The 22,224-nt window shown below is 38.8% G+C and overlaps 1 protein-coding gene across 1 annotated transcript in view; it reads right to left on the bottom strand.

Annotated features, from left to right (window-relative positions):
- Positions 1-6,756: 6,756 nt before the first annotated feature.
- The window catches only part of FBN2 (fibrillin 2), a 167,873-nt gene continuing 152,405 nt past the window's right edge, over positions 6,757-22,224 (bottom strand). Inside the window, exons 56-65 of the mRNA XM_085213340.1 lie at positions 21,887-22,012; positions 19,318-19,524; positions 17,865-17,990; positions 17,173-17,295; positions 16,910-17,026; positions 16,049-16,177; positions 14,435-14,554; positions 12,506-12,737; positions 10,751-10,910; positions 6,757-8,683 (exon numbers count right to left, since the gene is read on the bottom strand). Of these exons, the coding sequence (XP_085069466.1) occupies positions 8,309-8,683; positions 10,751-10,910; positions 12,506-12,737; positions 14,435-14,554; positions 16,049-16,177; positions 16,910-17,026; positions 17,173-17,295; positions 17,865-17,990; positions 19,318-19,524; positions 21,887-22,012 (1,715 nt within the window). The 3' untranslated portion in view covers positions 6,757-8,308. The remainder of the gene's footprint in view (positions 8,684-10,750; positions 10,911-12,505; positions 12,738-14,434; positions 14,555-16,048; positions 16,178-16,909; positions 17,027-17,172; positions 17,296-17,864; positions 17,991-19,317; positions 19,525-21,886; positions 22,013-22,224) is intronic.

Here is a 22,224-nt window from a genome sequence, read left to right as displayed (position 1 = left end):
CTCCTGTTTGTTGCCCACTCCGCATGCAGTGGCGTAGATGCACTTCAACTGAGCCCATAGTCTCACCATTGTTTCCCTAGGCTCATCTCTAGCAGGCCTGGTTTTATTCCCTTATCTCTTCATATCAAGTTTAAAGTCCTCTCAAGGAGGGCTCCTGGGGTTTGTTTCCCCCTTTGACACAGGTGAGACCATCTGCAGCCCAGGCCAGGTGCTGAGTAAACAACCTCATGGTAAAACCTCCCAAATTCTAACACTTATACCAGTCTCCCTGGTATGAACAACAGAGAAGGTGACCCTGTCACTGTGACTGTCACACTGTTGTATGATATGTGAGCAAAGAGATCTGACCTAACTTTACGTGGACCTCAGTCTTGACACTTCAGAAATATTATTTGAAAAAATGCTTCTTTTTACTAAGGACTGGTTTGGGGGCCTTGGTGTGGGTTTTGTTTTTTTTCTCTTCTTTTTGTTTGTTTTGGTATTGACCGTGTCAAGTTATGTACATATTTGAGGTTCATTTCATGTCCTCCTTTACTGGCTTTTGTCTCACAAGCAGCGCTTTGGCGGGTTTTTAATGTAAGTTCACGGGAAAGAGAGCTTTTCAATTATTTGCTTTGGTTGTGCTCAATTCAAGTGGTGGTTACTGTGGTTTATTTTTCTTGGGTATTTCATCTGGGCTGTGCTTTCCTTAAAAACGTACATCCTGATGAAGAGAGGTTTTATTTTCCTTTCTCTGAAAAGAGCTGAAGAACATACGTGGTCAATAGGATGTTAGGCATGAACACAAATATGTGAGAGTCTCTCTGGTCCACTGAAGAGGAAGAAGGCAGTAAGGAAAGAGCTGAAGTGCTTGTGGCATGTTGGGTTCACATGCATGAATGATCTGCCTGTGAGCGAGGTGAAGCCATCACCTTCTGTCCACTGTTCTCCTCTTCTCAGGAGAGCAGGACATGGAAGTGGTGGGTGTTCCTCACCCCATGCAGAAGGAAACAGCTCAGCTGTGGTTGGCTCTGTGTTCTACACACTCGGGTATTTCGAATTGGGTGCATTTATAACATTTTCATCTGTGTTCTCACCAGTTGGGAAATCACTTATAACGCTGAAATTTCCTTTCAAACACTCCTCTGCTTTCATGCCAGTCTTAACACTGGGTTCCAGGACAGCTACTGTTCAGCCAAAAACCCGCTGTATGTAGACTGAATGGAACTTGTTATTCTGTGGGATACTTAGAAATAGTGTTTTCTTCCATCATACAGAGTGGGAAGGGGAATTTTGGTCCATGCAGCTAACAGCATGTCCAGCAGTTAGTAGGTGTGCCACACTAGGGGCCATCCCAGTGAAGTTCAACTCTGAATCAAGAGCAGCTCTTTTTGACCGTCCTTCTGCTGTGAAGTTACACTGCTTTGATCAGTGTAACTACACTGTTAGGCAGACTGAAACCAAAAGCTCAAAATACTGTGTACTGTGTGCCCAACAATTCACTGTATGATAGAGATAAAAAGTGCTTTCCTACAGCTTTCAGGGGCACGTTGAATAACAAGGTGCATTTTCCAGTGATGCTGTGCTGTCTGGTGATGCTGGTCTGCTTGTTTGTGAATGAGAGACATAAAGCTGAAAAGCAAAAAGAAAATGTACAGGCAGTGGAAAGGGGCAGGTACCATAGAAGACTATAAGGAAGCTGCTAGGCTTAGTAGGGATGGGGTCAGGAAAGCCAAGGCCCAGCTTGAACTAAACATGGCAAGGAGTGCCAAGAAAAGCAAGAAAGACTTCTACAGATACCTCAACCTGAAAATGAAAGGCCAGGAGGGTGTAACCTCACTAGCAAGTGACAAAAGTAGGCTGGTAACAACAGATAAGGAGAAGGCTGACTTAACAAATTTTTTGCCTCCGTCTTCTTTGATGACTGCTCTCCACAGAGCCTTCAAATGATTGGTTTGGTTTGGGAGGAGGAGACTGGGGAAGCAACATCCCTCCCTCTGTAAGTGAAGAACAGGTGCACGTCCACCTGAGGAACCTGCACACCCACAAGTCTATGGATCCCAATGAGATACATCTCAGAGTCCTGAAGGAATTAGCTGATGTAGTTGCCAAGCCACTCTCTATGATATTTTAAAAGTTGTGGCAATCAGGTGAAGTCCCTGGTGGTAGAAAAAAGGCAACATCACAGCCATTTTTAAGAAGGGTAAGAAGGATGACCCTGAGAACTACCATCCTTTCAGTCTTACTTCTGTTCCGGGAAAGATCATGGAGTATATCTACATGGAAGACAGGGATATGATATGGAAGAACCAGCATGGCTTCACCAAAGGCAAATCCTGCTTGATCAACCTCGTGGCCTTTTATGATGGTGTCACTGCATCAGTGGACAAAGAAAGAGCCTCTGATGTAATATATCTGGACTTCACTAAGGACTTTGACACGTTATCACGTCCACAGTGTCTTTCTCTCCAAGTTGGAAGGATATGGATTTGGTAGGTGAATTGTTCAGTGGATGAAGAACTGGCTGCAGGATCGAGTCCAGAAAGTGGTTGTCAATTGCTCAGTGTCTGGATGGAGATCAGTAATGAGTGGCGTCCCTCAGAGTTCAGTGCTGGGACCAATACTCTAAAATCTTCATCAGTGACATTGACAGTGGAGTTATGTGCACCCTCATCAAGTTTACTGATGATGACACCAAGCTGTGGGGTGTGGTTGACACACCAGAAGGGTGGGATGACACCAGTAGGCCCAGATGAACCTCATGCGGTTCAACAAAGACAAATGCAAGGTCTTGCACCTGGGTTGAGGCAGCCCTCACTACCAATAAAGCTGGGGGAGGAAAGGATAGAGTGCAGCCCTGCTGAAAAGGACCTGGGGATACTGGTGAGTGGCAGCTGAACATGAGCCAGCAGTGTGTCCTCACAGCCCAGAAAGCCAACCAATCCTGAGCTGCATTCAAAGCAGCATGACCAGCAGATCAAGGGAGGTGATCCTGTCCCTCTGCTCTGCGCTGGTGAGCTCTCACCTGCAGTACTGCATCCAGATATGGAGTCCTCAGTAGAGGAGAGGTGTGGACCTGTTGAGGTGCATCCAAAGGAGGGCCAGAAAAATGATCCAAGGGATGGAACACCTCTCAGATAGGCTGAGTGAGCTGGGGCTGTTCAGCCTGGAGAATAGAAGGCTGCAAGGTAGCAGCCTTTCAATGTCTAAAGGAGAGCTACAGGAAAGAAGGGGACAGACTTTAGCAGAGTCTGTAGTGATAGAACAAGCGGAAATGGTTTGAAGCTTAAAGAGGGTAGATTTAGGTTAGATAGGAGGAAAAGACCTTTTACAGTGAGGGTGGTGAGCAACTGGCATAGGTTGCTCAGAGATGTGGTGGATACTCCATTTCTGGACACTTTCAAAGTGAGGCTGGATCAGGTCTTGGGCAACCTGATCTAGCTGTGGATGTCCCTTTTCATTGCAGGAGAATTGGATGAGGTGGCCCTTAATCGTCCCTTCCAACTCTAAGGATTCCATGATTCTAAAGCTGTGGTATCTCAAGAGCGAGTTTATCCTTATTGTAGGGGGTTTTGGTTGGCTCATCTTTTTTACGCTGTGTGGTTTTTTTGCTTCATTTTTTTTTATTTCATTTCCATTTTATTAAAACTCTTGGAATAGGAAATGAAACTTGTTTTACATCTATTTGAATTCAACTCTTCTAAATCTTTTGGTAATATCAGACATTATTAAATTCATTGATGGCTGTGCATTGGTATTAGGTAAGTATTCAAGATTACTTTTCGAGATACATTGTAGAAGTGTTTGTTGAACCAAAAATAGAGTCCTCACCACCATTTAAGAAATACTTTTTCTGAAACTTGTTTCAAAAGACGTGGATTAATTGTACTACTGAGTTGGATTTCTTGGTACATTGATCTGTATGAGCACATTGTTCGTAATTTAACCAGTTTTCCTTTGTTCCCAATCAGTAGACATTTCACAAAGTAATATACCTGTAGAAGTGAAAAAGGGAAGAAGCACATTCTCTTCCAAATCAGTTTTATGAGCTCAGTACTGTTACGTTAATAGCGATACCGTGTGTAGTATTTTATTTGGGAAGTGCAGACAGAAACAATCACTGTGGTAGGAATGGTGCCTCTGTAATCATGCTCTGTTCCCATCATCTCAGTTTAAATGCCTCAGCATATTCGACTGCTATTCGCAGGAGTGAAGTGACTGGAGTTCAGACCCTTGAGGAAGAGGCCTGTATTTCTCGTTCACTTTGTGTATGTTCATCGCTTCTTCATTAAGTTCTTTAAGGTGTCATCTGTAGGAGCGGTTGTAAGGTCGGCTGGATGTGAGCTAGCTCTGGTTACTGCTGTTCGGGAGATGCTGTGATACAACACGGACACATTTTCATGCATGACAGCACTACAGAGCTCCCGCACTGGCCTTGGAGCTCAGAATTCCAAACCTCCAAATCCATTTGGGTGATCAGTGCTTCTGGGGGCTTCAGAGCGACGACACAGACCAGCAGTTCCTGCTGGAGTTCCTCGTGTCTCAAGGGCTGGCTTTGGCCCTGGGTAGAAACAGCCCATACTCGAAACATTTCTGCCATCACCCACTCTGAAATACAGAGCAAGGGTGGATAGACCTTGCAAACCAAGTGTGGTTTGGGAAAAAAGAAAACATGTTCTCTTTCTGCTACCTGCTATCACCAGCAACCTGGTGTCAAACGCATAAGCAATTGTGATAGGGACTGGAATTTGATGATAGATATAAAGCATAGAACTTCTCCCTGCTCATATTTTCCTTTTCTCTTGTTTTCAGAAGTGTGAATGAACCATCATTTATCTCATCAGAGTAGGTTATGAAAATCCAACCATTGGCTGTAAAATGTTTTTCACAGCACTGGTTCATTTAAGTCCTTGGCTGCATGTGGAACATGTGGGAAGAACAAGGAAACACACCTGAGGCAGTGAGAGTCTTTGCTGTTTGGTTTTGCCGTGCACTGCCGGTTCCGGGTTCGGGGGGCTGAACACCAAAGCAGTTCTTCAGCTGTCTACAGGCCGCGTCCATTGCACTAAAGCTGAACTGTTGGCTCCAAGTCAGCCTAAGAAAGCCCTGTAGAAAAATACCTCTTTTAGGATGCTAATTGGAAAACCTGGCCTATGAACAGCTGCTATAGGTCTGTCCTTTCCGAGGATCAGTCTGAATAGATCGAGCATTGTGCTGGATGCATTGAGGTACGGCTATGAAGAAAGGGCACAGAGTGCTCAGAAGTAATTACTGAATGCTTAAAAAGTCCCCAGCAGTACCCCCAGCAATGTAGTAGTTTGGAGAAATGGGTATAGTGGGTATACAAACATCTACCTTGATAGACTGGTTGGGGGGAGGTGGTTCTGCTTTGGATTTTTTTCTCAGAGCTGATTTTAAGTCTCAGATTTTATTTCAAGTGGATGTGAAGCTGAGGGGAGGATGAGAACAACTTTTCTCTGGGTACTGAGCTGTCTCATGCATTTTAAAGTAGTAGAGGGCGAAGTAAATGGCTTTTTTTTTTACAGTTTGTTGGATAATTAATGTGACTGTAACTGATGGAAATTTCTAGTTTAGAAAAAAGGTCTGTAATGTTAATTTGTGCTCAGCTCCTTAAATCTGCTGTGTTCACAGTAGTTGCAAAAGCTCACTCTGTATACTAGTAAAGTCCTCCAAAACTTGCAGCCTCAGCGGAGTCATTAGTAAGAGCGTTGCTACTATTTTCTCTCCTTCTTTGAGAGTTGGCAGCAGAGGATAATGCTCTACTGGGTTCAGTCTGACAGCTTTTCTTGCAGTAAGTGTTTCCTGGAAAGCTCCCATTTTGGACAAAGAGCAGCCCTCTTGGAAACTAGCTGTTAGAGCTGTTAAGTCAGTGCTATACTGGATATATCTATCAGACTTCTAAAGAGCTTCTTATTTTTGTAGACCTCTGTTATTTTACCCAGAAGCTGCTTTGAATCAGAGTAAATCTGCATGACAATATCTAAAGGTAATACCAAATAAGTCTTGTTCCAGGTAAAGTCATACTCTGTTGTTTAAAATGATGCAGTATTAAATGTCAGAGGAATCCAAACACATCTATGGCCTTTAAGTAATACTAAGGGCAAGTAGATCAATAATTGTAAGAAAAATGCCGTAATGCCTGATAATTTTCTTTCTGGAGTGAAATTACTTAAAAATGATCCAGTTTAATCCAGAATGGAATAAAAAGGACAGAGTTGCTTTCCGAGGTGAGGTCTTTGTGGAAACCTTGAATACTTTACTAAAAAAAATAAATAAATAAATCATTTTTTCAATTTCAACTCAGGGATGTGTGAAGAGGAGACTGTCAGCAAGCAGAAGTACTTGCATTGATGATCATAACATATCCTTTGGTATTTAGAGATGATGGGGGTTTTAGACTCTTAAATGCATTGGGAATTTAAACTGTCAAATTTTAATTGTGCTGGTCCATGACATTGATAAGCATAATCTTTGCAGGGCCAGCCCCCTTAATCCTACTATATGATGAACTGTAATCAATGCAGAGTCCTAATTGCATAGGGATGATTTAGTTCGTATAATTAGATCCTGTGCTGATAGAGGAACTAAGTCAGCAAATGCTGTATAACCTTATTCCTAAGTGCTGTATAACTTCAGTTCTAAGTGAAAAAGCATTTGCACCAAAACAACTCTCTTTTCTACCTTGGAAGTCCTTCAAGTTTACAATTAGATACTTCTTCACTGTAAAGAACATTAAGATTTTAAAAGCCCCCAAACTACCCGAAAATAAGCTTTATTGCAAGAAAAGTGTCATACAAACCTACAAACAAAACTTTTTTTTTCTTACAAACATTTTAATAAAAATGTACTTTTTTTTTTTTTTTTTTTTTTTTTTTTTTCAAAAATCCCCATAAAGAACAAAAGAAAAGAAAAACCACTGAGTATAACTTGATAGTAATCTTTGGTCAGCACCGATATGTGACTGAAACAATCCTAGAGTCAGCGTGTGCTTTGGCTTTTTTCACATATGAGATTCTGTTACACAGCTGGTTACAAGCACCAGCTGTAAAAAAAAAGCACCATAGAGACATACACTTAACACATAATGGTACAACATTTTTTAAAAAAATTACTAAAGTAAACTAAATGTCAACTCATTGTACACACATCGTTCTTACAAAATAAGCTATGATAAAATGAGGCGTACGGTGTATAACTACAGTATTAATGAAACTTCTAACAAATGGATTTCAAATACACATTTTCCTTGTCTGCACTGCATAAATAATTTGCACATATGGCAGTCCTGATACAGCTCTCAGTTTTTAGTAAATGCACCATTAACTCAAGCCAGCACCAAACAGTATGAAACATCATGTGTCCCTTTCAGAGTGATGTTTTCTTCAGCTGCCTACAGTAATGCAAGTATGTAGAGCACCTTCTGTGAGAATGAGGTGTGTTAGCATGTGTGGTTCCTTGAGGTTATTGGAAGGAAGTACAGTACAGTTTGGTTCTGCATTCTAATGGTATTAAAAGCAGTCAAGGTATTTTGCTACAGTGGTTGTGCCTCTTACTTTATCTGATGTGGTTGATTCAGAGATACAATCCTATTAACCTACTGTGAAATATGATCTCTGCTGAGACTAGTATTGCAATTCATGTTCCTTTAAGTCTTTTTTTCCTTTGAAGACTCAAAGTTTTGCAAGAGCACTTTAGAATAGCTGGAAGATGTATCACAGTGCTCTTTCGGCTTTGATAAATTTTAAAATTACTTATATACTATTTGAATGACTGGCACAAATACAAAAGGAAACATTTTTCAAATCTTTTTTTTTTTTTTAAGAAAGTACCACTAAAATGTTATAGCTCAAATTTATAAATCTAAGGAAAAACAAGCACGTTTCCCTTTTTGTTTACATAATTTGTTATTTTCTCCATATATTACTGCATTAAAAATAAATAAACATCTATATTTTTTAATTAGGAACTATAGCAAAATACCCGAAGTGTTACAGACTGCTAACAGGAAAAAAATAGCTCACATTTTTTTTGTGCCATTTAGTGCCATATGATGATCTCTCAAACTTTAGCTTTTTAATATACTTTTAAATTGAGGTTATATAAAAGATACAGTAATCATGATTGCCACAAGTTGCCCCTCTTGCAAGGGTGGTTCTGCAGTCTCCATAGAATAGAGAGAAGTCTTCCCTTCTCCCTTCATCCCCCAAAAGTCAGTGACTGTTCTAAAACCTATGAAAAGCAGATATGTTCAGGTGGGTAAATAGACAAACAGAAGTGAATGAAGAACTGGACTCAGTCTGGAAGATGGCTAGTAGAGTTCTAGCCACAGCCTCATTCTGAGAGCTTCCCCAAGCTCTCCAAGGAGGTAGTTGTCCTCATTGCTGTCTTCCAGTTTCCTTAGCTCCTTTTTCTTATATAGAGGAATGCTAGTGATTTCCAGTGTGTATGTTCCAGGCACTGACTTTTTCTTAGCTGTGTGCAAATAACTGAGTCCATCCCTCTGATGGATTCGAAAAATGCCGTCGTCGTTGCCATGTGAGATGATGTAGCGCACATGGTTGGTAAGAGGCTCAATGGCTGGCATGAGTTGTAGGATGTGCTCCTTGCTGTCAAGCCTTGAAATGTTGACTCTCATCTTCAAAGGACTATCCATGTCCAGGCTTTCCAAGCTAACCTCCTCAATCTGAAGTAAAGGAGGAAACGAAATTGAGAGCAGGGAAGGAACAGATATTTGTTTGCACTGAGAGAAGAACAGTCACTGCTTAGCAACAGTGCATTCTGCATTTCTCAAACTCTAGCAGTAAAAGAAGCCACTGAAAATACTTTCCAGCTGGAAGAACTGCTCGATTTCATATAATACACCCTGTAAATCTTAAAGGCTTCTCTCACACGCTTAACAGGATAATTAAAGTTACAGCATCAAGTCTGTAGAAGGGGCTCAGATTTCAGTCTCCTTTCAGAATCTGTTTAGCTTCATGCGTGCAAAAAGTCCATGTAAAGAAGAGATATATGTTTAGTATTGAAATTAAGACTGTAGGAGAGGCACAGTCTTGTTCTTATGATCAGCTTCAGTGCGTAACATTACTGGAACAGAACGGACACAACACAACACTGTACAGAAACTCCCTGAAACTTGTGATAGAACTATTGAAATCAATTCTGGCTTCTAAAAAAGGCAAGCTCAGCTCTTGGTGATGAAGCACAGTGATTCAAAAGTAAACCAAAGCAAGGAGAGAACTGCTGTATTGTTTGCTTTCTACAGAAGCAGCTGGTATGTATTGCTGTCCAAATTTCATTTTACTTTCACCATGGAGAGGAGGTGAAAAGGAAACATACTGACATGGTTTTTCTGACAAATGATAGAATCGTTTGAATTGCAACAGACCTTTAAAGGTCATCCAGTCTAGCTCCCCTGCAATGAACAGGGACATTTATAGCTACATCAATTGTGCTTAAGTATGTCTCTGCTGCCATTTAAATCACTGCTAAGATGGTAAAAAAATCTTAGTGCTATCAAACAGTAATAAGTAGATGTAATAATTTAGAACTAGATATGAAATTAATTATGCAACAGAAAAAAGTGTTTTCAAAACCACCAGGTGTTTCTGTGGTGAGTTGACCACAGAATTCAGATTAAAATGCAGGAGTGGGAGTGGGTAGGGCAAGTGATATTTGTGTGAAGTTTGTGTTTGCGTGGGAAAACCTATCATTTAAACAATCAACATTATATTTTTTAAAGAAGAAATTATATGACTGATGTCTTTTTTAGAAAACCAACATGAGAACTGTCTTTGATTGCAACAATCATGCAAAATAGTGTGTACTGAGATGATAGCTTCTGGATTATTTTAAGTTCTTACTCTTTTAGAAAAGATGTTTATTTACTTATTCTTTCAGTATAACTTGTGTGTTCAGCACACCTTACTATTTAACTTGAGTGTTTGCATTTTGCCTGTTTACATTATGCAGCTCTTGAACCCCTGAAGGAAATCTCTCCCTCACTGAAGTCATTTTCCCATTACCTACTGCAGATTCCAATACAGAAGCCAACAATATAAGACAACATTCTATCTTATGGAAGAGCAAGTGACAGATGTACAAGAACACTTTTGTTTAACTTGAAACAAACAAAGAAGTATCTAAATGGCATAAATATTAGGGCATGGTTTTTATGAGTGTTCCATAATTTATGTTTGAAAAGTTAGAAGAACAACTGAAAAGTAAGAACAATGTAAAACAGAAGTGTAAATTTCTAACACCAGCAATTTTGCAAATGTAGGAATTAAGCAAGGCCCTAATCAGCTAGGCCATGGACTCTAGTCCACCCACAACTACAACCAACTAGGGGAAGTTACTTAGACTTTAGCAATCTGCAAGAAGATACATTTAGCTGTTCAAGACTGCAGGATTCTGTCCTGACAGCAGAACAAACTGCAGACTGCAGAAATGACTACTGTCCCAACTCTCCGTAATTACAGGAAAACTGAAATTGATATATTCTGAGGAACTAGACCACATCTCAGACTAGAAAAGCTTCAAAAACTTCAGCTGTTGATAGCTGTTACAACATTCCTGCCAATAAGAAGGAAGTGTGAAAATTATGAAGAAAACAGGGAAAAATAGATTTTTTCCACTGAATGTGGCCTGTAATAAAATTCCCTCCACTTACTGACAGTACTTAGCGTTGAATCTCTGAAAATACCTTGAAGATTAAAACTGTTAATAGTACTTAAGTTTTCCTGATACATACGGTTTCATTAAGACTTCTCTTCTTTCTGTTGTCTTTTTTTGGATAGCCATTAATTTTGCATTCATAACAGGCATCAGGGGATAAAGCATTTTCTTCATCAGCATCTCCGTCCACTGGCAGGTACTGGCCTTTGTTAAATCCCATCCCTGAGACACAGTGGCTGTTGAATAAAAGCAGCTGTTTTAGTTTTTGCAGTTTTATGAACTGTTCAATTAAATGGAAAATAAGTGCATGTTTTCTGTACTATGGTATTTGTATCCCTTTCTTTTCTTTACCAAGATGTCTGTGAATTGATTTTCTCTGCACTAGTAAATGAAATACGTTCACATACTGAATGAAATGCAACTGCTGGCTGAAGGTGTGTAAGTTTTTCTAATTTTTATACAAAAATTTTACAGATACCATGAAGAAACAAAACAAAACCATTATTCCCTGACTTTGACAATAAAGATTTTAGTGTTTGTTACGTATCAGAATGATTTGTGTTTAACATTCTGAGTTGACCACTGAGTCTTAAACCTCGTGTGCTAGAGTCCCCAAAACTGGATGCAGTCCTCCAGGTGGGGCCTCATGGGAGCAGAATAGAGGGGCAGAATCACCTCCCCCAACCTTCTGGTCACACTTCTCTTGATGCAACCCATGATACAGCTGGCTTTCTGGGATGCCAGTACACACTGCCAACACATGTTGGGTCTTTCATCAACCAACACACTCAAATCCTTCTCTTCAGGGCTCTTCTCAAGCCATTCTCTGCCCAGCCTATATTTGTGCTTGGGACTGACTTAACCCAGGTGCCAGACTTTGCACTTGGCCTTGTTGAACTTCATGAGGTTTGCCTGGGCACCTCTTGAGCCTGTCCAGGTTCCTCTGGACCCCTCCCTCTAGCTTGTCAACTGCATCACTCAGCTTGGTGTTCTCCGTAAACCTGGTGAGAGAGCACTCAATCCCGCTGTCCATGTCGCCTACAAAGATGTTAAATAACATCAGTCCCAACACTGATCCCTGAGGAACACCACTTGTCACCAATTTCCACTTGGACATTGAGCTGTTGATCATAACTCTCTGAGTGCCACCACCCAGTCAATTCCTTATCCAGCGAGTGGTGCATCCATCAAATCCATTTTTCTTCAATCTGGTGATCAGGATGTCATGCAGGACAATGTCATTTTGCACAAGTCCAGGTAGATGATGTCAGTTGCTCTTCCTCTATCCAATGACACTGCAACTCCATCATAAAAGGCCTCCAAGTTTGTCAGGCGTGACTTACCCTTGATGAAGCCATGTTGGTTACCACCAATCACACCATCTTTATTTTCCATGTGTGTTAGCAGGCCCTTCAGGAGGATCTGCCAGGCACAGAGGTCAGACTGACTGGCCCACAGACCCCCAGATCTTCTTTTTTTTCTTTCTTGAAAATGGGGCTATGCTTCCTCTTTTCCAATCAATGGAAACTTTATCAGAATACCTTCACCTTTCAAATATGATGCACAGTTCTTGTGATGATACTGGTGGAAAAAGCAGAACTAACTGTACAATGTTGGTTACATGTTACATTTGAAATGGGTGCAGATAATTTTTTTTTATTGCTAGAGATATTTATTCACTGCCTGTGTATATTGTTCACAAAAAATGTAGAAAAAAACCATGAGTCAATAGCTTGTCCTTCACTTACTTTTCAGACTAACTGTTATGCCATTCTGCCTTTTTGTCCCCCTTTGAATGAGTCTGATGAAGTACTGTGCATGATATACTCACCCTTGTCCAACTCTGTAGTAGCCTGGTGGACAGCCACAAAGATAACCACCTTCAGTGTTGGAACAACCATAATTGCAGGGGTTCTTGGCAGAAGAACATTCATTAACATCATGGCATGCACTGGAGAACTGGTCGTAAGAAAATCCTGAAGGGCAGGCACACTTGAAACTTCCAAGTGTGTTGTAGCAAGAAGCAGAGCCACATGTGTTAGGATTGGAACACTCATTTTCATCTAGAAAGTAAACAAAAATGTACTGATACCTTCTAATCTGAACAGACGTCAGACAAGCACAACATAGCTAACAAATCAAAACACATACAAGTCCTTGGGCTCTGCTGCGTCCTTGACCTTATTACAAAGATGTGGTCTACAAATTAAAAAATACAATGGCCAAAGTCCCAAACATTAACAGCTGGAAAAGATGTTTTGGGATATTGTTACTTCTAAACTTTTCCCCAAAGCTCTGCTTTTCTTCAATATCTCCAGTTTTGCTAAGGCGTCCATGCCAATACTCTTTCTATCCTGGCAGGGTATATTCCTACTACAGGAGATTCACAGAAGAGATATGAGTTGGAATTCCAGTCGTGCTTGGACTATAATCGTGTTAATAGGTAACTAGAGATAAGGTGGAGTTAGCACGTATTTGTAGTAGAAATCCGCAGGTTCTGTGAGAGGAAAGACAATCTGAATAGCCACCAAAAATGAAAGAGAAACCAAGAACTGTTATCACCTTGTGGGTAGTAAGATACAGACATGGGTCCTCCACTCAGTCCAACTAGTTTGGCTGCAGGTTATCTTGTGAAAAATGAGTGAGTAAAGTACCTTGTTGCATCAAAGATTATGGATTTGATTACTGGTAGGTATTCTGCTTATTTTATTTATCGTAGCAAGGTACTGATTCCCTGTACGTTTCTTCTCTAGCATCATTGGTGCATTTTTTACCATTTTGCCAGCAGTTATTATAAGTCACGTTCTTTTGAGGACTATCCATCTTTATTCTACATTCAGTCTCTAGTGCTGTACTGGAGATTTGTGGGAATTGTTACCTGTGTGTTCCTGCATTTTTTGTTGAAGAGTAGTATAAAGGAGTGACGGTGGTGGCAGGATCTTAAGAAAAACTACATGGTGTATTATTTAATGCAAAGCACATGTAAAAAACTGATTTTGATGTGTGATAGAGTAGTAAGATTAGCCTATAGATCAACATCACTGCTCTCAGTCATTCTCTGATTACTGCAACATACAGGATGGGGTAATTCAGCTGTGCTGGTTATTTGTATTTTTTGATTTCTTAGTTTCTGTATCATGTGAGAATTGGCTTAGTTCAGGAAACACAAAGAAGAAATGATGGACTGAATGAGTCAAACGCAGAAGAAAACTGCTAAGCTGATTAATTTGTCCTTATTCACGAACTAATGAAAGCCATCACACTGTATTTTGGAAGAAGGAAACCCTTAATTATTATGTTGGTATTTTTTCTCCCTTTTTACTGTAGACTCTGCTCTACATTATTCCCAAAAAGCTAATGATGGTGAGTGATTCTTATTCATGAAAAGCTGGATTTTTTTTTTCTCCAACAAAGCTATTTGCTTTAAGCCTGAATTGAAGGAATTCAAGGAACACATTTCCACCTTTCTAAGATGAGGATTTTCCTGAGGAGAAGGGAGTCAGAGTAAGAGAGACACCTTGTCACAGAGAGCTTTAACAATATGAATATGATGAATATATTATGAATATGTATGTTTTCTCTGTCTTCTGTCATTGATCTTCACCACGAGTATGAAGTGGATGAAGGGGACAGATTAAAAAACTACGTGCTTACATATCCTTTGCAGACATGCACAGTGTCCACTCTTCTCCTTACTGTCACTGTAATCACAAGTACAGTTTTGCCTTTAAATGTATTTTTTGTTTGTTTGTTTCCTTACCAACACACTGATTCCATTGGTAATGCTGAATATACCCTTGTGGGCATCCACATCTGTATCCACCTAGGATGTTTTGACAGCCATGCTGGCATCTATGATTTCCATCGCATTCGTCCACATCTTTGCATTTGGGAGAGAAGGAGAACATGAAATAATTACATCAATATATATGTTGTAAAATATGTTTCTCACTTCGAAGACCAGCCAAACACCAGTATTTATGACATAAGAATACTGTTCAAAGCTGTTGAGGCTGTCTGTTTGGAAAGCCTGATGCTCAATTCACGTAGAGTTCTTCCCATCAATCAATAACCAAGTGGTTTTTGAACCTTTACATGACTCAGATTTGGAGAAGAAAGACTATTCTGTGTAATTACACAATGTTGCTTTGATGTTGTGTTTAGAACACAATTGGAATTGGACTTCAGTTTTCAAACTAATTCTGCAGGAGTAAGCCTTAAGTTTCCTAGATGGCTAGAAAAAGCCATCCAAAAAGTCTGCTATCAATATCTAAAAAATGGAGACAGCCACAAATAAAACTGAAATGTAAAAACATGATAATCTCAAATACTGTCTGCTATAATAAATAAGCATATACCAAACCACTGTAAGTAGACAAGTGTGTCAGGTACAGCTTGCAATGCCAGTAAAAAATTTAAAAAATGATACCACAAATACTAAATAACACTCCAGTTGTCCACAGCTGTCCACAAATTCTGTGGTATGGGAATGTCCCTAAATGTGAAATCCAGAAAACAACACCAGGCTGTGCTTTCATGAGTAAGTGCACATACAGCAGTTCTGATGGTCCAGTTAGTTACATATTTTGAGAATGCTTGGGTACATGTAATTAGTGTTTTGTTTCATGGTTACTGGTTAAAGTGTGCAAGAAGGATGAATGTACTTGAAGAGAACAAAGTAAACTTGACAGATGACAATGCTTTCTACAACTTCTGGCTGGGCATATGCTGCACCTTTATTCTAGAGATACACTCCAAATATCAGTTCCTACTTTAAATACTTTTATCAAAGTAACTGATGTTTTGACATGTCATAAATTTGTATACTTGTTCCATTTTTCTTTGTTCACTACCTAAAACCCGTTAAAGACATTGGAACTCTGGAATCTAGATTTCTCAACTGGGGCTCCTTTTTGGACCAAGAGAGAAAAATAAAGCTATAGAAGAAGACATGTAGGGATTTTAGAATTTGATATCAGATGCCTTCAGGAAGATGATTACAGTTAGGAAAAAAAATGGCAGAGATTCCTGTCAGAGTATGTGAAAATTGAAAAAAAAAAAAAAAAAAAAAAAAAAAACATTTTTGATGCATAAGCCTTAAGTGAAGGTGACGACACTCTGAAAAGAGTTGTTTGAGAGTCTAACTAAATAGCCCTTTTTAATTCTAGCTTGTTTGAAAAAGAGTAAGGCAGTACATTCTTACATACATTTATGTTTTAAAAACCTCAAACACATTCCTATTTATTACTGGTATACACTTTTACTCTGTCTGCTGATCTGTTTTATCAATGTGATTATCTTTGACATCATAGGACCAACTATACACAGAAGTATGGATTTGCACCATAAAAATAAATTGACCTTCACTAGTTACCTTCACAGTTTAATCCAGTAGAATCTAGAGAAAATCCCCTTTGGCATTCACAGGTAAAACTTCCTGGAGTGTTCTGGCAAATTCCTTTCGATCCACAGAGTGATGGCTGAGAACCACATTCATTGTTGTCTTAAAAATAGAGAGCATAGAGAAAAAGGTAGTATCCCTTGGGATAAAATGTTCATAAAACACATTTTTAGAAGCTGAAAACCACAGAGATGCAAAAATTGACTTTAACAATGTTGCTTTTCATATTCAAATTTCAGATGATCTGATGACTCATGGAAAGCTGTAAGTACTTAATAAACAAAAAGAAAATAAAATAACAATAAAAATAATAAAATAAAAATTAATAAAAACAATAATAAAATAATAAATAAATAAAGCACAAGCTATAATTCATTTATGAGTCTGGAAGTCCAAGATACGTAATTGCTGACAGAGGAAAAATGCTTCACCTCTGTATTAGCTTAGCTAAAACAGTTCCAGTGGCAAGATTCATATGCTTAAGATCTAAAGACATCTGTATCTATTAAAGAAGAAAAGGTAGTATGTTTTTCTTTTAACTAGGTTTTAAATCAGATTTTAATACTTTACTCCTTTGTGTCCATGTGGTTATACTTAGAACATAATAACATGTATTAAATAAATATAACCATTTACTAAGCAAGAAGATACAGTTGGTGGATACCCTTTCTTTTTTCTTTAACTGTAATTGCTGCTTTTCAAGTCTTGCTTTCAGGACTACTGATATTATTGCTTCGAATTAACACTGTTTATATATTGAAAAATTCATGGACAAAAAATGACAATGTGCCTTTTAGAGAAAAACTGATGCAAGAAAATTTCTGTTTTTCTTACCAATACAAGCTGTGTGGTGTTGAGTAAAACCAGGTGGACATTTGCATGTGAAGCCTCCAAGGGTGTTGACACAGAGAAACTGACAATTGTGTTGTTTAGTTTGACATTCATCAAGATCTGAAAGTAAGAGAAATTGTCTTATGAAAAGCCAACACAAAAGAGGTACACCTAGTCTAACTTGGAAAAATAATCACACTTCAAAATTATTTCATTTTCAATCAAAGTGCAATACAATTGAAATTACTGTCTTTAACTTCCCTTACCTTTACACGTCTTTCCATCTTCTTGAAGGATGTAGCCTCGAGGACATGAGCACTGATAGCTCCCTTCTGAATTCTTGCAGATAAAATTGCACGGTTTAGGAGACTGCGAGCATTCATCCAGATCTAAAGAGAGAAACTGTTAAATATTTCTTGTATTGATTTGTTTGAAACATGTTTCCTGAACACTTGATTTAATAGAAAATTGTTTGTAGATAAAGTATCTTATATTCATTTTTGCAGGGTTTTCACTTCTTTCCCTACTGTCACCATGGAGTCTCAGAGGAGTTGCTGCTACAGTGGCAGAGTTAAACATTAGAGTGACAGTGACATTAACATTTTCATTTACAGACAAAGGATTCCTTTTCAGGCATACTATAATATACTTATCTGAGTTAACCCACAGAAAAATGAACCAGTAAGTTCCTCTGTCAGTCAAAATGGTTATACAGCTGGAACATATTTCAATTCATTCTACTGCAGAAATACTGCCAATATAGCTTGTTTTCCCATTTTGCAAAATGAAATATAAAACCAAACAGGCATATTAGGAAGACAAAGAAAAGAGGAAAGAGATAAAGAGATAAAAACCACTTTGACACTCAGAGGCAAAGGGTGACTGAGAGTTGCACTATGTAATGATGCATCAATTATTAAAAAGATAAATAAATTAGAATTAAGAGGCGGAATCTTACCCACACAAGATGTGCTGCTTATGTCAGTTGTATAGCCAACTTTGCAAAAGCAGCGGAATGAGCCCATAGTGTTGATACATTGTCCATGTCTACAAAGGTTTGGCATGACTTTACATTCATCAATATCTGTAAAGAAAATATTAAATATGTAATCTTTTAAAAAATAAGTATTAGCTTTGAATTTGACACCTGCCATTTACTCTTCCTTCTGAATAAAAAATATGAAGAAAAAAGAGCAGGTTTTACCAATGGCCTTCTCAGCATCGGTTAGGCTGCACTTGGAATACTGTGTCCAGTTCTGGGCTCTCCCCCCACCCCTCCAGGAAAGACATGGATATACTGGAAAGAGTTCAGAGGAGGCCCACCAAGATGACAAAGTGACTAGCACACTTCTCCTATGAAGAAAGCCTGAGAGAGCTAGGATGTCCAGCCCGGAGAAGAGGAGGCACATTGGAGACCTTATAAATGTCTGTAAGCACCTGAAAGGAGGGTGCAAAGAGGATGAAGCCAGGTTCTTATTAGTGTGCTCACTACCATGACAAGAAGCAGTGGGCACAAACTGGAGCACAGGAATTTACCTCTGAATACCAAGAAGCTCTTCTGTGCTGTGCTAGTGACGGACCACCGTCACAGATTGCCCAGAGAGGCTCTGGAATCTCCTCCTTGGAGATCTTCCAGAGCCACCTGGATGTGGTCCAGCACACCTTGCTCTAGGTGGTCCTGTTGGAGCACAGGTTGGGCCTGATGGACCCAGGGGTCCTTTCCAAACCTAACTATTCTGTGATTCTGCACAATGCCATGGAAATGTTACTGGGAAAGGGAAAGAAATGCTCTCTTTTTCAGTTTTTCCGCAGTTCCTCATCATCATGCTTCTGATGGTAACTTTACCGTTTCTTTGTCTCTCAAAATGGGCCTGAACACACAGGCAAACATTCTTGAACCTTTCACTATCATTTCCTACATCAGAATTTCCTGCTATTTCATTGCATAATCTGTTTCCAGTTTTGTTCAATAGGAAAAAAAAACCCTATATGTAGGAGTGAATTTTGTTATGAGCAGTAAGATTTTTTTTTCACCACAACTTAAAAATTGTGTGTAAGTAGCAACTACAAAGCATTCAGTGAAACAGCTGTTAGAGTAACTGCTGTTGCCTTTTGCCTTATATGTAAAAATTCCCAGCAATCAAAAGCTTTGAGTTCATTTCTTGCCTTTAGTTACTGGTTGATCCTTCCTTAGATCCCAACCCTGAAAATTATGCACAGCTGTGAGTATTTCTAGTGCAGCTACTGTTTAAAGATGTTTTTAATTTCTGGTCATGCAACAGCATTTGAAAAATCAAACTGTTGTTTCAGAGGAAATTCTTCGAAGTAGCTTCAAAGGGGAAACTGCATTTTCTTAAGAATGTGAGTGAATTTCTTTACCATCTTCTACCTCCTTTCATCTCTGCAAATACCTCTTCCATCTGTAGTATATCCTGGTCCATGTGGACAGAGTTTCTTGTATTGGGTGGTTCCAGGAAGTGGGCAGAGCTCACACTGGTTACCCCAGCCCCGGCCTCCATCACAGCAGCACTCAGATTTAGTGACAAGATTCCGGCTGCTTGAGGCCATCTGACACATTGTCTGTAGAACTTCAGCAAAACAAAAGCCTTGGCGGTTATCTGTAAGGAAACAATGAGAATATCAAGAAAGGGCAGGAGCTAAACATCTGAGCCATTAAGCAACTGATGTATTATTTTGGCTCTTTGTCAACTCATGCAAGCAGTAAATTATTAGCAACAATTCTGTGAAGTCTGTTTTGACTTAGCCTTTCAAAAACTTGACATGTCTTCTGAACATCTGTTGTGATTCCAAGTTTATTCCAGATATCCTTGAAGTTCAATACCTGTGTGACTTGGTATGAGTTGTACTTCTAGGAAGGATATGGCCTAAGGCATACCTGGCAAGCTTGCTTGATACTAAAATAAGTTGGAGACCAAACTGAGCTCCCACTTAAGCTACCTATGTTTGGCTTGTATTTAATAGATTTTCTCAGAATTGGGGTTGTTGGGGTTGGGCTATTGTTTTGTTTTGTTTATATTTTGTTTTACTGGCCAAAAAAGCACATCGGATCAACTGTAGCTTGATATGATTTACATGACAAAATTCTTAGCACTTATGAGTCTCCATGCAATTCATTAGTCTTTTTTAGTGGCACTACTAGTTTGAAGGCTGGAAAAACAGATTTATATAACCATACTGTTTATCTCCTCTTCTTAATCAATTTTCCTTTATTTTTGAAAGTTTTGATTAGTACCTGTCTATCACGGAAGATGAGTAAAACTACACAATCACTCCTTCCTTCGCATTTGTTTCAAACAGGCATCTGAAGAGAGTTCCCAGCTCCCAGTTATCATGGAAATTCTAAATTTTGCAGTAACAACACTTCTAAATAGGTTATGTCCCTTGTCTAGTATGTTAATTAAAATGGAAATACTGTCAACTACAGTCTGATGCTAATGCTTCCAAAGGAAAGATGTTTTCTGGTCTTAAAGCTTAAATTCTTTCATACCCCTCTCAAACTGTACATTTCTGAACACCACACCGACCTTCTGGTTTACAAGTATAGGAATATAATCTGTAGATTTTATACATGACTCAAGTGAAATGTGATCTTTGCCTTTAAATGAAAGTTGCTTTGGGCTCATAAGATAAAGTTGTCGTCACGGAAAATGCTATTTGTGTGAGATACTGCGTTTGCTGTGGGGATTTGCAAGACTCAGCAGATTTCTGTTCCCGAAGATAGGTATTTTGTGTAGCTCTTTAAGCCCTGCGTACCTTAAAATCCTAGCATGCTTTGTCCCTGATTTGAGATTGAATATATTTTAATGTGAGCAGAATATATTTTAAATAGTATACACTGAGATTCAATGTTTGTGCTTTAATTCTGAAGATATAGTTTGCTTCTGTCAGACTCATTTTTCAGTCATGTCTCATCTGGACAGCGTTAAAGAAAAAACAGTAACAAGCAAACTAACCCAAAGCACAGTTTTCAAAAAATAATGCATGTATATATGTATATATACATAAAAAATATAAGAAACCAATAATGAAAGCAGGATATTTCCTTGCCAGTAATGACTGGCTGAAGTTAACAGCCTGCAGCAGCCTTTTTCCATCTGGTCCTAATCCTTAGGAAATACTCTGTACTTTGAATATTATTGCTTTGCCATGAAGTCAGCACGCTACTAATGGCAACTTAGAGACAGCTGGTTATACAGCATATACATAATATATATAGAATACCTCAGTATTCTAATTGAATCTAAGTATTTTAATGCAAGTGTCCTTTATGTACTCCTACATACTGCTGCAGTTTCACATGCTGGTGTTGTAAAACACTTACTCGAACACTGGTCATGAAAATCTTAATATTCTGTTCTGTTTGATTTTTAAAAACAGAATAAGTAATTTTATAGTGCAAAAAACAAGCCTGAGCATAGTAAAGAATAAGGTTGATGAATATTAAATCTTTCATTGGTATTTAATGGGCAGGCATGTCTCAATAACTTCTAAATATATTCTGCTATTTTTTGTGACATTCTTATATTTTTTATTCATATTCATGGTCTCCATTAACAATATAAAATATTCTAGCTGAAATACTGTGGTGATTAAAATAATGTTCTGATCATGGAAACATTTCAGTTCGCTGTGCATTCCAGCTTCTAATCTAAGGTAACTAAATTCTGCTTCTTTAAAAGTAAGTAATTTGTCTGGATAGCAGCATGTTTATGCGATTTGGAATTTAGATGTAAGGCCCCTGATAGCTCAATTCAGCCCACATTCTCAAGATGCTCCCCATCCATTATTTAATATTTTATCATTTAATGTGATTTCACTGCATTAATTAATTAGAAACATTATTTAACTTATTCACATAAGAGCAGCAGCTGTACTCAGAAACCTAATTTAAACTCCACATCCTTAACTGCTTTTATATTCTTTGATATAAGGTGGAATGTATACAAAAATGGCACTTACCAAGACACTCGATGCCTGACGGGCTTGACAAGAATCCTTCATTACATTCACATCGGTAGCTCCCAATAACATTCATGCAACGACCGTTCTCACAGATACCTGGCTTGGTACGGCATTCATTTTCGTCTTTACAAAAATACCAAATGCAAGTTCTTGTTACAAGAAAACAGATCTGTAGACTGCATTCAGCATTTTGCATAACATTTGCAAGAAGTGGAAAAATCAACAACTGATCAAGCAGAAGAAAGACCTTCACTATTCCACGTCTTGTATTCTGCATCTAGGATGAAGGCTCTACTCCTTTTATATTCTCTGCATACATAGTGAACAGAGATTTA

This window comes from Meleagris gallopavo, chromosome Z (genome assembly GCF_905368555.1).
Source record: "Meleagris gallopavo chromosome Z, MGAL_WU_HG_1.1, whole genome shotgun sequence".
Lineage (NCBI taxonomy): Eukaryota > Metazoa > Chordata > Aves > Galliformes > Phasianidae > Meleagris > Meleagris gallopavo.
Note: the sequence above shows the minus strand (reverse complement) of the source record. Positions and strands in the feature narration are given on the sequence as shown.